This window comes from Schistocerca nitens, chromosome 2 (genome assembly GCF_023898315.1).
Source record: "Schistocerca nitens isolate TAMUIC-IGC-003100 chromosome 2, iqSchNite1.1, whole genome shotgun sequence".
NCBI classification, from domain to species: domain Eukaryota; kingdom Metazoa; phylum Arthropoda; class Insecta; order Orthoptera; family Acrididae; genus Schistocerca; species Schistocerca nitens.
In genome coordinates, this window is record NC_064615.1 from 782222473 (window position 1) to 782241332 (window position 18860).

An 18860-nucleotide genomic window follows, 5' to 3' on the forward strand; every position below is an offset into this window, starting at 1 on the left:
ATATGTGCAGCAGGTACAATTAGTTATGCACTTCTTCATGCAGGAGGACACAGTTTTTTATGAAAGAGGTTATCTTCCACCTTGTGTGTCTATGGGATGGACTCCTCAATGCTCATGGTGATTTTGCCTGACTGGCATACCAATTTTGGACTGTACATCCTTCAAACGAAAACTTTTTGATCACCCCTTACATGTACAACTGTGACTTGAGAGTTACAGTACAGCATGTGATTGATAGCAGATTGACTTTTCTTAGTTGGCCCCTTTAAACTTGTTATGAAAAATAAAGCCACTTAAAATAAATACTGGATAAGACATCATGACACAATGTTAACTGTGTAAAAAGGAAAATATAATTAATAAAAGTGTCAAATTCACAGTGACAGATGGCCAGAACTTGCCTCCATGAGATACAACTCGCAACAAAATTGACAGAAGCATAAAAATTGATAACAATCCTAGCACCTGGAATCTAAGGTTCCCTGTTCAGGCAGGAAAGAGAAACTGATTGGTGGATGCAGGAACAGGAGCCAGATGAAGAAAAATATATCAGAGAGAATGGCTGTGTCTTAAATGTTGCACATGTTGCCAGCAGTAGGGGATATAGTACACAGTTGAGCATGGCTGCATGGAGCAGGTTTTATGAAGAGTCAGCTTAAAGTCTGGGAATACTTTACTGTTTGAGAAAAATGTAGGTCAGGGTGAAAATGACATTCAGTAATGGACAGTGTGTGGAGGATGAAATAGATGAGCGATCTCGTTTCATTCTATGACTTGATAAGGCCATAGCCCTGAAGACCAAATTACTGAAGCAGTCAAGCGTAGATGGTACTTGGTAATAAGAAGGGGATGGTGGTGTCCTTCTGGTGTGTTTTGGAAATAGAAGCTACAGCTTTAGGACTAATAGAGGAGATCTGTCTGTGGGCCTGGTCAGTAGGATAGTTGCAAGAGTGGAAAGCATTGGAAACCACACACATAACCATGTTAAGTAAACAATCATATATTTTGCTCTTCATGGAAAATGCATTTTTTAAAATAACAGTGACATTTCTATGTGTTTGAGCAATACATTTATCCTACTGTTTTTAATTTAAGTCAATCTTTGATTTTAATTTCTAATTGGAAGCTTTATTAATTCAAAAAAGTTTTTCCCTATAGAGAATCATGGCAGCGTAGTTTTATCATGTAAGTGTGATGGAGCCTTCTGAACACTGACAAAATATTTAAAAATGTCATTTATTTAGTGGTTAACAGCTGTTACAAAAATGTGTCTTTGCCATATAACTGCAGAATCTGCATACCATGTGCTGAGAAAACATCTCTGGCTCTATACTGGACAGTTCTTTTGTTCACAAACATTTTGAACTGCGTTATATGATTGCAGAAGAAGAAATAATTCATTGCATCAACTTTCACCAAACACTGTGCATGGTACATCAAACATATGACAAAATTACTAATGAGTACATATTTTGTACAGAAAATTATGTTTGAGCTTTCATGTCTCTTATTATTATTGTAGAATTACTGTTGCAGTAGTACATGAACCTCAGGTCCATTTAAATAATGTTAATAAGAGCTTGGAAAGTGAAAAATCTGAATTTCCTTTAGCAGTCGTTATTTTTCACTTCAGACTTATAATTGATTATTTTTACAACAATATAATTACACCACAAAATTAGAGATTCAAAGAAAACCAACCTTTAATCCCCTGGCTTTGCCCACATACATGCATGGTACATATATTGCACACACCTCCTCCTCCCTCCCCTCTCTGTCCACCTTCCTCTCTTTCACCTCCTCGCCCGTCCTCTTTCTGCCCATCTCCTCCTCTCCCTCTTCCTTTTCTATCTGCCTATTAGCCCTCTTCATCTTCCAATTGCCACCTATATCTCCCTCTCTCTCTGTCCAAATTGTCCTCATCCCCTCTCTGTCTCTTCCTTTCCCCCCTCTCTCTCTGTCTCTTCCTTTCCCCTCTCTCTGTACATCTCCTCCTCCTCCTCTCTCTGTTCATTTCCTCCTCCTTCTCTCTCTATCCATTTGCTCCTCACCCTTTCTCTATCCACCTCATCCTCCCCTCCACTCTTTATTATCTCTTGCCCATGCCCATTCACACGTATACCCCCTGGAGCGCATTCCGATTCTATCCGCTCAATGTACCAGTTGTGCAGGGCAATCTACATGTCAGGGGTTACCAACATTTTTTTCACTCCACCCCCACCCCTATGAGAGATTGGTGGTACTTCTTTCCAGACAGTTAGCAGTGAGTGTAGCACATTTGCTTGGAAACAACCCAGTGGTTGATGAGATATGAAACATACATACATATCGTCTGTTCATTTTGTAAAGAGCCAAAGTTTATTCACAGCCTATGCTACAAAGTCAGCTTTGGCTCAGTGTGTGTCGAGAGTCGTTATTTCGATATAAGTCTAAAGACCATATATGACTTTGGAATGATTTTCACTTGTTTTCAGTCACTACCAACCTTAGCTACTAGTCTAATATTCTCATAGCCATATAATTTCCAGGTTTATTTTACCCATTTGCGACTTGCAATTCAGTTTTTTACTTTCAAAGTGAGTTAGTCTGATGCTGCTTCACGGGGGTTGATACCTTCAACTCCTTCCACTCCTGTTTGTGGGAACAAAGCCATGATTCAGAGCCAAGCTCACAAAATGATGATGAATGATGTAAAATTCTGTGACATGGAAAAACAGCATAACAAACTGCTACACTTATTTGCTCAGGCTAGAAAGTGAGCTGCTGTCTGCACTGGAAAAAGTGTGTCCATCCTAAAGAGACTCCTGAAGTTTACTAATAGTTATTCTGGTGAATCTCCAGTAATTCCAGGAAAGAAGAAGAGGTTAGTTTCAGTAATTCTTTTACTTGACAGTCCTAGTCCTAGTCAATTATTTTAATATGGCATTCAATTACTGCTAAATCACAACTATGTATTACATATATTATATGATATACTTTTACCTCATATAGTGTAAAATGCTTGCAAAGTTTTTACAGTACATCTTTATTTTCTTTACATTCCATGAATTTTGAGAAATGGTTTCAGGAATTAGTTTTGCTGAACCTTCCTCCGCAGTCAGTGATTGTCATAGATAATGCATCACATTGTAACAGACAGCTTGACAAGACACCAATGAGAAGCAACAGGAAAGCGATAATGATGGAATGGCTGCAGAAGAAGAATGAGAAATCGAGTTCTCTTCTCTCTGATTGAATTACACAAATCAGCAAATAAAATTTGTGCCATCAACGAAACGCCTTTAAGTCTAAGTCATAAATTCATTTGCTTACTGCTGTACAACTGCAATCTAAATACAGTTTAACTCGCCTTGGCAAATGTTATAAGATATTTCAGAGAATACAGGGTAACTGGGGACACATCCAGCAAAACCCTATAAAAGCTTGCACATGCATCTCTTCAAAGTGTCGCTGCAGACAACTTGAGAGCATAGTGCAATACAGTGTCAAAATTAGAAACTGAGTACTGGAGAAACAATGGTATAATGGAAGTTGCCATCAATGATATAATTATTAATGTGCACACAGCTCACTTGAGTGGCCATGAATCAGAACAGTCCAGAATGGACAAATGTGTTAGTGTCAGTCTGAATGAAACTGATAGCCTGGAGTGAATCCGTATGTAATGTTTAGGTAATTGAATGTATTATGTTCAACACAGGCAAAAATAAAAGAAGTCATTGGTAATGTATTCAATGTTAGTAAATTTTACCTCCATCTGTCCAAAGTAGATTTGATGTAATTTCACATGGCCACAGTGTTCATAATTGCTTTACAGTTATTAAAAGTGATGAAATCCATATAATACATATAACAATTTTGTGATCTCAAACTCCATGTTATGATGCATCTGTAAAACACTGTTGTTGGCTATGATAGGTTGGCTACGACAAAACAGGTTATGACTACCTGCTTAATAGCTTGTTTGTCTGTCTTTGGAATGAAATATATTACTAATTCTGCATATCAGGGATCCAACAGTTAGTAGCTCTACGGAGGTATGTGGCATTAGACGTCTACGCAGAGGTCATGTAGCTCATGTAACTAATGGACCGTTGATTTGCATACGTGGTGATGGCATCTGATAGTGAGTCAGATGGGTTCCATGGGATTTACACTATGTGATCAAAAGTATCCGGGCACCCCCAGAAACATACGTTTTTCATATTAGGTGCATTGTGCTGCCACCTACTACTGCCAGGCACTCCATATCAGCGGCCTCAGTAATCACTAGATATCGTGAGAGAGCAGAATGGGGCGCTCTGCGGAACTCATGGACTTTGAACGTGGTCAGGTGATTGGGTGTCACTTAGATGATTGGGTGCCACTTGTGTCATATGTCTGTAAGCAAGATTTCCACACTCCTAAACATCACTAGGTCCACTTTTTCTGATGTGATAGTGAAGTGGAATCGTGAAGGGACACACACAACACAAAAGCGTACAGGCCGACCTTGTCTGTTAACTGACAGACTGCCGAAAGTTGAAGAGGGCTGTAATGTGTAATAGGCCATCATATAGGAATTCCAAACTGCATCAGGTTCCACTGCAAGTACTGTGACAGTTAGGCAGGAGGTGAGAAAACTTGGATTTCACAGTTGAGTGGCTGCTCCCAAGCCACGCATCACGCCGGTAAATGCCAAACGATGCCCTGCTTGGCGTAAGGAGCATAAACATTGGATGATTGAACAGTGGAAAAACATTGTGTGGAGTGATGAATCATGGTACTAGTGTGGCAATCCAATCGCAGGGAGTGGGTATGATGAATGCCTGGTGAACAACATCTGCCAGCGTGTGTATCTCAATGGATTTCCCCAAACTTCCTCAGGCTTTTATTGTCAGCCACTAAAATGTTTTGAAAAGCATTAAAAATGTATTTTCTTGGTATGTAAATAGGCTGGCACATATATATATATATATATATATATACACACACACACACACACACACACACACACATATATATATATATATATATATATATATATATATATATATATATATATATATATATGATAATTTAGAACATCTAGTGTCTTATTTTTTAAAATAACAAGTGGTAAATCAAACTGCTGTGCACAAGAAGAAGGAAATGTTTTAGCCTCTTCTCTTGTATGTAATCCACAAACAAAAAGAAACATTATACAAAAAATCTAACATCAATAAATTACAGTTTGACCTTTCTGATCCAAGCCTGTAGATTGTGCTGTTGTATATGACCATGAATGGCTCCTGTGCTATGTCCTCAATATGTTTCAAGTGTCAGTCATGTTCAGAATGGTGTTCTGTGTAGTTGTGAATGATTATGTTGTAGCCAAGTGACTTTGAATGTGGGCAAATAGTGGTGATGATACATTGGATGCTTCCATAACCACACTGATCAAAATTGGATTGGAAATCACAATTAATGATTTTCTCAAAAGCTTAAGTTCAGCAAAATTTTTTGTGTGTATGTGCTGATTTTGGAGAGAAAAACATTAAAAAGTAGGACTACTTCACACACTTCTATTCTGTAATACCATATGCAATAATTCTCTGGGGAAATTCCATAACTAGACATAAATTATTCATATTATCTGGTATCCATCCTTCATCTACATACAGGTAATTGTTCAAAAGCTAGACCTTACTAACAACAGCATTATTACACAATTACTCTCTTATAAAATTTACTGTAAGAATCAGTCATAATTTGAAAATGATGAAAGTGATCATAAAAATAACACTAGGAAAATAAAATAGCCTGCAATATGAACTTCTTAGCCCCACTTGTGTGCACAAAACAGCAAAGTATACACCCTAACAAGGGGTGCTTGTAGACAATGAAAACAGTTTTAAAACCAAACTGAAAACATTTTCCTTAAAAACTCCTTCTCAATAGATAAATTTCTGAATACATAATATTTGTGTGGGACAGGATTACAGTTCCATAGACCAGAGTGTTTGGACAGCTGAGTTCACACAGAGACCCAATCTCATGGGGTATAGCACAGAACCCATGTCCAGGGTTATGGATGATGATCTCAATGGTAGCAGTGGCCGTGAAGGAAACTTCAGTACACCAAAGCTGGAAGATGAGGCGACCCTCCTTTCTGGGTATGAAATGAGAATGGAACCACTGCCCTGTGGTGGAATGGGAACTCCAAAGGCTAAGGGAGATAATCCTGACACATAAATCTTCAGAAGTGATAGGCCTAGTAAGTGGACTTCAGAACAAATGAAAGGGGTTTCACACCTCAACGGGGCCTTGGATGGAAACACTAATTTTCAAAATAATGATTCTAGCACTCCCTCTGGCAATGATACTAATGATGGTGCAACACCTGATACTACATCACAACCAAAGAGGAGAACACACAAAACTCCATATGAGACTAAGATCAGATCTTTCACACTTAATATTCTGACACTAAAAGGCAAAACAAAGAATGCCTAGATTTGATGAAAATTATGAAAATCAACATACTTGGATTCAGCAAAACCACAAGGAAGGGGCAAAGATCAAAAGAACTTAGAGAGGGATATCGCCTATTCTGGTCAAGAGGAGTCCAAGCAAAAAACCTCTCCATATTGGACTAAAATTAAATCCTTTCCAGAACATCAATAATGTTCAGTGCTATGCACCACAGACTGGTTGTGAATAAGAAGAAAAAGATTATTTTAAAAAAGGTATTGACGAAAGAGTAAAAGGGGAAGGAACATTATCAGAGTGATATGAATGCCAAAGTGGTGACCGCATTAGATGAATATGAAAGTATTCTGAGGCCACATGGATGATGTCCGCAAAACCTAGAACAAAATAGACTCCTCGATTTCTATATGACGAACAAGCTTGTAATAGCGAACTCTCGGTATCAAAGACAAGAAAGACTATAAGATAACGAGGACTGTATAGGATGGAGACTATATTTTGATGAGAAACAACCGCAAAATCGACTGTTGGGTGTTAAAGTGATCCCTTTTGTTCCTTTTGTTTCCTTGGAAACTGATCACAGACTCTACATAAGCAGGGAACAGGAGAAGAAACTCAACACGTGGAAACTAAAGATTAGTGGTAGTAGAGTTCCGAGACAACTTCAAGATTGTACTCTGAAGGACAGATATAAAAATAATTGAGGAACAACAGAAGGATCTGAAAGAAAATCTTGTTACAATAACCAAGGAGGTCTGTGGGTGAACCAGAGGCATAGGAAAATGGAAGAAAACTCCATGATGGAATTACAGAATAATAATTGCAATCCTGGACAAGAACAACATATTTAGAAACTACTTCAAAGCCAGTACCAACCAAAATAAGGAACTATACAGAACTGATTCAACTTGCAAGTCACTGAAGTGGTGACAAATTGAAAGACTTGCACCAGGCAGCCGAACAACCCCAGAGTCTCCCAGCCAATAATGCCATAAAACCATTTATGTACTGAATCTCTAAAAAATAGGAAAGATTAGTTGCCACAGAAGAAAGAGGGAAGTGGCTGAACAAGTGGAGTAATGAACTGAAAGATGTTAATGGCGATAATAAAATGCTACACGGGATAAGTAAAAATAGAAAAAGATATAAGCAACAGACCAACTAACTAACAGATGATAATAGAAATCTCATCACAGGTGATAGTATGATTACTGAAACTTGGAAATCTCACTTTAATGAGTTGTTAAATGTTAATTTTATAGAGCATATGCAAGAAGACAGTGCTGGGTGTGATACCCATTTGACTCAGGCAGGATGAATGGCTACCACCAAACCACCATGTGGCACAACATGCAGTTGAACATAATGGCTGCTGCACCACTCAGATCATCTGGATCCTTCCCTCCACCAATAGCTTTTCTGAACTGTGCAGAGGGGAGTTATCCTTACAACACATTCTTCGCCCCTGAAACTATACCGGCCTCAACCTCCGATCCCGTCCAGCCATCCTGATTTAGGTTTTCTGTGATTTCCCTAAATCGCTCCAGGCAAATGCTGGGATAGTTCCTCTAAAAGGGCATGGCCGACTTCCTTCTCCATCCTTCCCTAATCCGATGAGACCGATGACCTCACAGTTTGGTCTCTTCCTGCCAAACGACCCAACCCGACCTCAACCTACCGTAACTTACTGTCCTCACACCCTCCGTTCAACAGTTTCCAGCCCTCTGTCCTATCACCTCCTCCCAACTCACATCCTCTTACCCTAACTGTGCACAGCTCTCTGCCAACACAGCCATCACTCTTTCCCTCTGTCTTCTCCTTTGCGTTTTTCCACCTACTGCCTCTCTTCCCTCACAACCTCCTGATGCTGCACCTGGCAGCCCTGTCCTGCTGCCTTCTAGTCCCTGCATGCTCTACCAGATAGCACTCTTCTCTCCCCCCACCCATATCCAGTTATCCCTCCCCCTCTCCAGGTTGCTGCTTTCATTCACTGAAACAGTTTGAGTCTGGCCTGAGAACCTAGAGATAGCGGTCACATGTGCGTGAGATGTTCCCTGCTCGAGTGGATGTGTGTGTGTGTTTTCCTTTCTTTCCTGAAGAAGGCTTTGGCTGAATGCTCAGTGTGTAACTGTCTTTTCACTGTGCCTGTCTATAACTCCACATCATATTTACAGTGAGTGGCAATCAATCTTTTTCATAGTTGTTGACTCATACAATTGGACAGATATTACTTGAAATGATGTATGATATGCCTGGAGGTACATCAAAACTGGAATATTCGCCAGTTTTAATGAAACTACTGGAGATATGATCCAAGACATAGGAGCTACTGGGAAGCAGCCAATCTATGGACTCTTTTGTAAGACCTGGAAAAAAAGGAAGGTACCGGCTGATCAGAAAATAGGCAACATAATCACAGTTTTCAAGACAAGTGAAAGAAAGAGATATTCTGGATACAGAGGTATCACCTGAATATCTCCAGTGGGTAAACATTGTGAAAGAATTATAGAGCATAAGATAAAACCCTTCATCTTGGAATATTGGAATAGCGGTACAGATTCAGGAAAGGGAGTTCAACAACTGATTAAATTTTTGCTCTCCACCAATTAATGGAAAAATACTATAAATACAACCAGGACCCATGTTATCCTTTCTGGATATAAAGGAAGCATTTGATACTACGAACAGGTATAAGGTGGGGGAAACACCGAAGAAAATTCAAAAACAGGAGGACATGGTGCACAGGACCAACAATATGTATGAAGATAAACTAAAACTAAAAACAAAACACTCATAGGAATGGCTGCAACTTTGGCATATGATTTGGGTTAAGGCAAGGTGAAGTTCTGCCTCCTCTTCTTTTCATTACTGTAATGAATAAGATCCACAGAAGAGTGTACCAAACCATTAGAGATGAATAAATGAAAATGAAGTTGTTTGGTGATGAAACCTGACTATGAGGCAACTGGAAAAAAAGACCCAATAAAAACTGGGTGGCAGCTGCAAAGTATATAGTCTCATCTTCAGCCAGGATAAAAGTGAGGCAATGATCATGAAAAGATGGGGCAACCAAAGGGACATGTTAAAATGGAGCAGAAACAGCTACAGGTGATCCATCATTTCAAAAATCTTGGTGGTGTTGACTCTGATACTTGTTGAAAAGAGAATGAAATTGCTCACAGAATTCAAACAAGTAGTAACTTCTATCAAACACTTAGAGAACACAAAATCACCACAAAATGTAAGAGAGTCATCTACGAAAGCAGAGGCATAGGTGTGTGTGAAGCATGGGCCATGAGAAGTAAAGACATCAGCAGAATTCAGGCAAATGCGATAAGGTTTGTTCACAGCCCCGTTGCAAAAACACAGCAGGATATAATCTGGAATGAGAACATCAAAAACAGGAAAAAGTTGTAAGATTACAAAACAAAATAACATCACAATGACTCTCAGTAAGATGCTAACAGGCTATCAAGACTAATCTATGATCTGAAACTCAGAAATGAAAGACCACGACAAGGATCACATCTCAGGTACAAAGATATGGTGAAGTCCGACACTGCAGAGAATGTAACTGGGACAACATCAAAGAAGGAGAGAAGTTCAAAGACTGTAATTAGTCAAGAGGTCCTTCAGGGAAGCGAAAAATGTGATTTGTCTGCCAGTTCATATGTTTCCAGTCCCCCACTACACACTGCTAATGTGTCTTCACTCACTGCAGTAGACAACTTCATGGATGGATACAATGAAGCAAGAGTTGCCTGTATGCAACACCAATCCAAATATTCCTAAAATGTAAGTGTTAATTCAAAAATAGATCATAAAGGATAAGCACTGACATCCAGTAGCAACCACTGCCTCATATAAAAGCAGCTTTCCTGTGGCCATGTGTATATACTGCTGTTATTACCATCATTCAGCAGTGCTGGAAGTTATAATTTAAAATGCATGCTTCAACTAGAAAATTATCTTTGGAGTTGTTGCTTTTGACACTTTTTTTGTATATCTTCTTTGTGTTTTACAGTTTTGTTATAGTTCATGTTGAATATTACACATGTTCTGTGTTACATCATTCTGCGTGACAGGTAGATTACTTTATTTAATTTCATACCATAACCACTTTTTATTTATGATCAAATTACAATAATAAGTAGCTCTGCTGTGGATCTGTTACAGTACAGGATGTTTGCTATTGCAGGTAGTGCATAATGTTAACTTGCAAAATCCTCTACTTTGCAGAATGACCTCTAGTATACCTGGAAGCTATCACTTAACCTTACAATATCACATAGTTATTGTGTCCCAAGCTGCACATAATTGATGGAACAGTCACTCTAACTACACTAAATATTAGTTTACACTCACCACAGAGTTGTACCCACTTTACTTTCTTAACATGATAAATAGAAGCCTAAAGTTAATTTTAGTTCTGATACAACTTGTGAGTAATGTTTTGTTGAGTGAGCCTATAAAGATACAAAGACCACAAAAGAGAAACATAACTCTCCTCGTCAGTACATACACTCCTGGAAATTGAAATAAGAACACCGTGAATTCATTGTCCCAGGAAGGGGAAACTTTATTGACACATTCCTGGGGTCAGATACATCACATGATCACACTGACAGAACCACAGGCACATAGACACAGGCAACAGAGCATGCACAATGTCGGCACTAGTACAGTGTATATCCACCTTTCGCAGCAATGCAGGCTGCTATTCTCCCATGGAGACGATCGTAGAGATGCTGGATGTAGTCCTGTGGAATGGCTTGCCATGCCATTTCCACCTGGTGCCTCAGTTGGACCAGCGTTCGTGCTGGACGTGCAGACCACGTGAGACGACGCTTCATCCAGTCCCAAACATGCTCAATGGGGGACAGATCCGGAGATCTTGCTGGCCAGGGTAGTTGACTTACACCTTCTAGAGCACGTTGGGTGGCACGGGATACATGCGGACGTGCATTGTCCTGTTGGAACAGCAAGTTCCCTTGCCGGTCTAGGAATGGTAGAACGATGGGTTCGATGACGGTTTGGATGTACCGTGCACTATTCAGTGTCCCCTCGACGATCACCAGTGGTGTACGGCCAGTGTAGGAGATCGCTCCCCACACCATGATGCCGGGTGTTGGCCCTGTGTGCCTCGGTCGTATGCAGTCCTGATTGTGGCGCTCACCTGCACGGCGCCAAACACGCATACGACCATCATTGGCACCAAGGCAGAAGCGACTCTCATCGCTGAAGACGACACATCTCCATTTGTCCCTCCATTCACGCCTGTCGCGACACCACTGGAGGCGGGCTGCACGATGTTGAGGCGTGAGCGAAGACGGCCTAACGGTGTGCGGGACCGTAGCCCAGCTTCATGGAGACGGTTGTGAATGGTCCTCGCCGATACCCCAGGAGCAACAGTGTCCCTAATTTGCTGGGAAGTGGCGGTGCGGTCCCCTACGGCACTGCGTAGGATCCTACGGTCTTGGCGTGCATCCGTGCGTCGCTGTGGTCCGGTCCCAGGTCGACGGGCACATGCACCTTCCGCCGACCACTGGCGACAACATCGATGTACTGTGGAGACCTCACGCCCCACGTGTTGAGCAATTCGGCGGTACGTCCACCCGGCCTCCCGCATGCCCACTATACGCCCTCGCTCAAAGTCCGTCAACTGCACATACGGTTCACGTCCACGCTGTCGCGGCATGCTACCAGTGTTAAAGACTGCGATGGAGCTCCGTATGCCACGGCAAACTGGCTGACACTGACGGCGGCGGTGCACAAATGCTGCGCAGCTAGCGCCATTCGACGGCCAACACCGCGGTTCCTGGTGTGTCCGCTGTGCCGTGCGTGTGATCATTGCTTGTACAGCCCTCTCGCAGTGTCCGGAGCAAGTATGGTGGGTCTGACACACCGGTGTCAATGTGTTCTTTTTTCCATTTCCAGGAGTGTATAATCAACAATTTTCTCAGTTTTTTGGGCACTGTTTCATATTCTTTTAAATATTGGAGCAGACACAAGAAAAATACCTTCTTACCTTCCTTTTCCTGCTTCACTGTAGTTTCCCCTGTAGCACTTAGACTTGTTTCTGTCATACTCATATTGACATCCTCATTTTGTGTTTCATTTTTTATTATTTGATGGGTGCTTTCATTTCTAGGTGACTGTGAGTTGTCTTTATTGTTTTTCAAAACTGGAGTCTAAAAGTAAAACCATTATTTCAGTAAATAAGAAAATACATGCGAGTGCACGCATGCGCACCCTCGCACACGCACACGCATACACACACACACACACACACACACACACACGCACACACACACTCACACTCACACTCACACTCTGTGTTCAAGAAGGAGAACCTTCAGGGATGTGGAACAAGACACAGTATATGTACATATGACACAGGCATTGTAGAAACTTATTCTGTATGTTGTATTAACAATAAAGTATCATTACACTGCCTAATTCTACCGATGCTGATGTCATATAAATTTAATTGGGTAAATTAGTAAGGAAGCTGCTACTATGAAAAAAGTGACAATCTCCTCAGTTTCACTATATAGCTGTTGTTTATTTGTCATTATTAGGATAACCATTCTTGTTTCGCTTTGCTAGCACTTCATTAGTAGTCTTTGTGAAAGCAGAAAGGTGGAAGGAGTATATAGAGGGTCTATACAAGGGCGATGTACTTGAGGGCAATGTTATAGAAATGGAAGAGGATGTAGATGAAGATGAAATGGGAGATATGATACTGCGTGAAGAGTTTGATGAGGACTGAAAGACCTAAGTCGAAACAAGGCCCCAGGAGTAGATAACATTCCATTAGAACTACTGACAGCCTTGGGAGAGCCAGTCCTGACAAAACTCTACCATCTGGTGAGCAAAATGTATGAGACAGGTGAAATACCCTCAGACTTCAAGAAGAATATAATAATTCCAATCCCGAAGAAAGCAGGCGTTGACAGATGTGAAAATTACCGAACTATCAGTTTAATAAGTCACAGCTGCAAATACTAACGCAAATTCCTTACAGACGAATGGAAAAACTAGTAGAAGCCGACCTCGGGGAAGATCAGTTTGGATTCTGTAGAAATATGGGAACACGTGAGGTAAAATTGACCCTATGACTTATTTTAGAAGCTAGATTAAGAAAAGGCAAACCTACATTTCTAGCATTTGTAGACTTAGAGAAAGTTTTTGACAATGTTGACTAGAATACTCTCTTTCAAATTCTGAAGGTGGCAGGGGTAAAATACAGGGAGCAAAAGGCTATTTACAATTTGTACAGAAACCAGATGGCAGTTATAAGAGTCGAGGGACATGAAATGGAAGCAGTGGTTGGGAAGGGAGTGAGACAGGGTTGTAGCCTCTCCCCAATGTTATTCAATTATATTGAGCAGGCAGTAAAGTAAACAAAAGAAAAATTTGGAGTAGGTATTAAAATCCATGGAGAAGAAATAAAAACTTTAAGGTTCGCCGATGACATTGTAATTCTGTCAAAGACAGCAAAGGACTTGGAAGAGCAGTTGAACGGAATGGACAGTGTCTTGAAAGGAGGATATTATATGAACATCAACAAAAGCAAAACGAGGATAATGGAATGTAGTCGAATTAAATCGGGTGATGCTGAAGGAATTAGATTAGGAAATGAGACACTTAAAGTAGTAAATGAGTTTTGCTATTTGGGGAGCAAAATAACTGATGATGGTTGAAGTAGAGAGGATATAAAATGTAGACTGGCAATGGCAAGGAAAGCGTTTCTGAAGAAGAGAAATTTGTTAACATTGAGTATAGGTTTAAGTGTCAGGAAGTCGTTCCTGAAAGTATTTGTATGGAGTGTAGCCATGTATGGAAGTGAAACATGGACGATAAATAGTTTAGACAAGAAGAGAATAGAAGCTTTCGAAATGTGGTGCTACAGAAGAATGCTGAAGATTAGATGGGTAGATCACATAACTAATGAGGAGGTACTGAATAGGATTGGGGAGAAGAGAAGTTTGTGGCACAACTTGACTAGAAGAAGGGATCGGTTGCTAGGACATGTTCTGAGGCATGAAGGGATTACCAATTTAGTATTGGTGGGCAGCGTGGAGGGAAAAAATCGTAGAGGGAGACCAAGAGATGAATACAGTTAGCTGATTCAGAAGGATGTAGGCTGCAGTACGTACTGGGAGATGAAGAAGCTTGCACAGGATAGAGTAGCATGGAGAGCTGCATCAAACCAGACTCCGGACTGAAGACCACAACAACAACAACAACAACATTAGTAAGATCTTGTATTGTTTTCTTTGTACTTCCTTCTTTTATATTGATTCATTTCTTTGTGAAATCCAGATAGACAGGCACTTAACAAATACTGCTCAGCATTCTATCATAGGCCACTTTTTCAAACATTTCTGAAAATGCAGGAAAAAGTGATGTAGACGTGTAATTAGAGGTGGTTTGCTTGTCACCAGTTTTATAGAGTGCTGCTACAGCATATTTAAGTCAGACAGGAAATATGTCCTGAGTCAATTTTGATTATGAAGATAACTTATGGGTAATATTCCATCAAGTCAGCACAAGATTTAATATTCTGCTAGCAGAATTAGTAACTTGTAACACCCTGATGTATTCTGTTATCTCCTTATGGACTCTGTTTTTAAAACTAATTCCTTTTTATGGGGCATGCAGTGTCAGCACAAGTAAATCTAAGAACAGTATTTGTAAATAGTTTTGGATTAAAGGACGCCCCTCATCAAAAAGCAGAAGTGTTTAGTTGTCGATAGGCAAACACGAAAAGAATGAAAACTTGATAGCTTTCAGAGTAATCCTTTTACAAGCTACAGCAAAACACACACCCACATTTGCACACATGCGCTGCCTGCCTCCCCCCCCCCCACACACACACACACACAAACACACACACATGCACAGGACGTGGCCGGTTTGCCAGGAATGTAGGGAGGGAATGGTGGCAGTATATATAATTTGCAAGTGATGCACAATTGTAGGAGCCGGAGGGGACCTGTGCATGGTAAAGGTGATGTGGGGACATATGTTGTAAGGATGAGTATTGTATTGTAAGGATGAGTCTCGCCTGTGTAGTTCAGAGAAGATGGTGGTGGTGGAGGGAGGGATCCAGGGGCCCTGGTTTGTGAAGCAGTCATTGAAATTGAGCATGTTCTGCTCAGCTGCATGTTGTGCCACTGGGTGGTCAAATTTATTCTTGGCAAAAGTTTGGCAGTGGCCATTCATCTTCGTCAACAGCTGGTTGATAGTCACATCAACATAAAAAGCTGTGCATTGTTTACAGCGGAGATGGTATATGACATGGCTGCTTTCACAGTTAGTCCAGCCTCTGGTGGGGCAGAATAAGCCCATAACAGGACCTGAGAAGGAAGTGCTGTTTCAGTGAACTGGGCAGGTTTTGCACTATGGTATGCCACAGGGATCATATCCCTGTGGCAAAGAGTTGGGAGTGGGAATGACATAGGGATGGACTAGGATGTTGTGTAGGTTGGATGGGCAATGGAACACCACTTAAAGAGGGGTGGGAAGGATCTTTGGTAGGATGTTCCTCATTTCAGGGCATTATGAAAGATAATCACAGCCCTGCAAAGGATATGGTTCTGTTGTCCCAATCCAGGGTGATACTGGGTATCAAGAGGGCACTCCTTTTGATTCTTGGGGGTGGTGAAATGATTAGGGGCATGTGAGGATATGGCACAGGAAATCTCTTCATGGTCTAGATTTGGGAGGTATTGCCTGTCTGTGAAGGCCTTTCAAGGGAGTTCTCATACTGCATGTCATCGATGGGTCACTGTGCAGTATGGGAGTAATTTTTTGGTGTGAAAGGGACGGCAGCTGTTAAAATGTTGGTACTGTTGGTGGTTAGCAGCTTTTATATGGACAGAGATGCAGATGGAGCCATCAGAGAGCTTGAGATCAATGTCCAGGAAAACGGCACGTTATGTCCAGGTGAATGTTTGGGTGACGTGTTGTACTTGTGGAGGAATTGTCAAGAATTTCTGATCTTGTTGACCAACACCTCCAACCAATTGCCTGAAACCTAGTCTCCCACATCAAAGATATGAACCACTTCTTTCTCTAACTCTCCACCCACTGCTTTATCTCCTGGATCCCTACTCATCACTGCTGATGCTACCTCCATATAAACTATATCCCTCATGCCCATGGTCTTACTGCTATCGAACACTACCTCTCCCAACAACCTTCACACTCCAAACCCACCATCTCATTCCTTATACACCTTACCAGCTATATCCTGACTCACAGTGCTTTTCCTTTGAAGGGGGGATATTCAAACAAATCTGTGGCACAGCCATGAGCATCTGCGTGGCACCCTCCTATGTCAACCTGTTTATGCGCCATCTGGGGGAAACCTTTCTAACTCCAAACCCCTAGTCTAGTTCAGGTTCACTGATGATACCTTCATGATCTGGACCCAAGGCCAAGACACCTTATTGCATTCCTACACAACCTCAATACTTCCTCTCTGAGCCACTTCACCTGATCCTCCTCTAACCAACTATCTCAAAGGCTGAAAGTAATTGTACACTGCACCAAAACTGAGGTTTTGCACATTGTTAAAACTTGCAGCAATAGATTCCACTGACTGCAACTGTCTTGCATCTTTCTTGAAAATGAAAGGATGGATTTTTTAATGAGTCCTATGACTGGTTTTATGTGTTCCGCATTGAATTCTTGTCTTGTGCCAGACTCTTCATGTTAGAATAGCACTTGCAACCAACATCCTAAATTATTTGTGCTTATCTTCCCCTAAAGCATTTACCCACTACAAATCCCTCAAGTACAATGGAAGTTAGTCCTTGATGTCTTAACACATGTCCTATCATCCTGTCCCTGTCAATGTTTTCCATGAGTATCTCTTTTGATGAGAATTTCCACATTTCTTATCAGTCCACTTAATCTTCAACATCCTTCTACAGCACCACATCTCAGGTGATACTTCAATTCTATTGTTTTCTGGTTTTCCCATAGTCCCCAATTCACTTCCATACAATTATGTGTTCCAAATGTTCATTCTCAGAAATTACTTCCTAAAATTACGTCCTATATTTGATACTTCCAGTGAGAAATTCCCTCTTTGCCTGTACTAACCTGCTCTTTATGTTATTCCATTCAACACATCCTATAATTCTTTTTCAGTATCGCTGAGGATGGCAACGTCATCAGCAAATCTTATCTCTGATATCTTTTCACCCTGAATTTTAATCCCACTCCTTGACCTTTCTTTTATTTCTGTCATTGCTCCTTTGATATATAGGTTGAACAGTAGGAGCAAAAGACTGCATCAATTTCTTACACCCTATTTAACCCAAATACTTCAATCCTAGTCTTCCATTCTTATTGTTCCATCTTGGTTCTTGTCTGTATTCTATATTATCTGTCTATCCCTATAATTTACTTCCATTTTTCTCAGAATTTTGAACACCTTGTATGATTTTACATTGTCAAATGCTTTTTCCAGGTGACATGAGCCCTTCTTGATTTCTTTTGAAGTCTTGCTTCCACCATCAACAGCAAGATCAGAACTGACTCTCCAATGCCCCTGCCTTTTCAAAAGACAAACTGATAATCTAATAGTCTCAGACTTAACTTTATCTCAAGGAATGTGTGGCTGTTATTTTCCTGAAAATCTAATGCTGTGTCTCTAGGTACATAAATTCTTTACATCAACTTGAACAGTCATTTGGTTGTCACTTCCCCCTATGATGTAGAAATTCTGAATTAATGTTATCCCCACCTTGCACCACATCTGACTGTTTGCTTTCCAAAGCTCTCTTGGATCCCATATGTCTTCCATATTGACTTGCATTCTTCTATCATGCTATCAGACAATTCTTTTTCCTTGCAGAGACATTCAGTATACTTTTTTCAACATCTGCTCTCTTTCCTTCGCATTTAACACAGAATTCCTGTTATTCTCTTAATACTGATGTCTTTTTTTCAATTTCACCAAAGCTTGTTTGGACTTTTATGCATGCTGAAGCATTCCTTCCAACAACCTTTTCCTTAATTGATTTCTTAGAATTTTTCCTTTGGCTCTTTTACCTTGACTTCCCCGCATTTTCTATTTATTTCATTTCTATGTGACATATGTCTTCTCCTGAACATTTCCTAACTTCCTTCATCTGGTGATCAATATAAATTATTTCTTCTATTACCCAAGGTTTCTTCACAGTTACCTTCCTTGTGCCAATATTTGTCTATCCAGCTTACGAAATTGCCCTTTTGAAATGTTTCCATTCCTCTTCAACTGAACTGGCTATTCAGGAATTCATTACTGTGGTATCTACATCCCCAGAGAACTTCAAATATATCTCAGCATTCCTCACTACTACAGTATCCCATTTCTTTCCTCACTGATTGTCCCAGGCAATTCTCTTAAA

At 40.6% G+C, this 18860-nt stretch overlaps 1 protein-coding gene across 1 annotated transcript in view; it reads right to left on the reverse strand.

Annotated features, from left to right (window-relative positions):
- Positions 1-18860, reverse strand: part of LOC126235329 (uncharacterized) — a 66487-nt gene that overhangs the window by 25488 nt on the left and 22139 nt on the right. The window contains exon 7 of the mRNA XM_049944052.1: positions 12479-12641. Within this exon, the coding sequence (XP_049800009.1) occupies positions 12479-12641 (163 nt within the window). The remainder of the gene's footprint in view (positions 1-12478; positions 12642-18860) is intronic.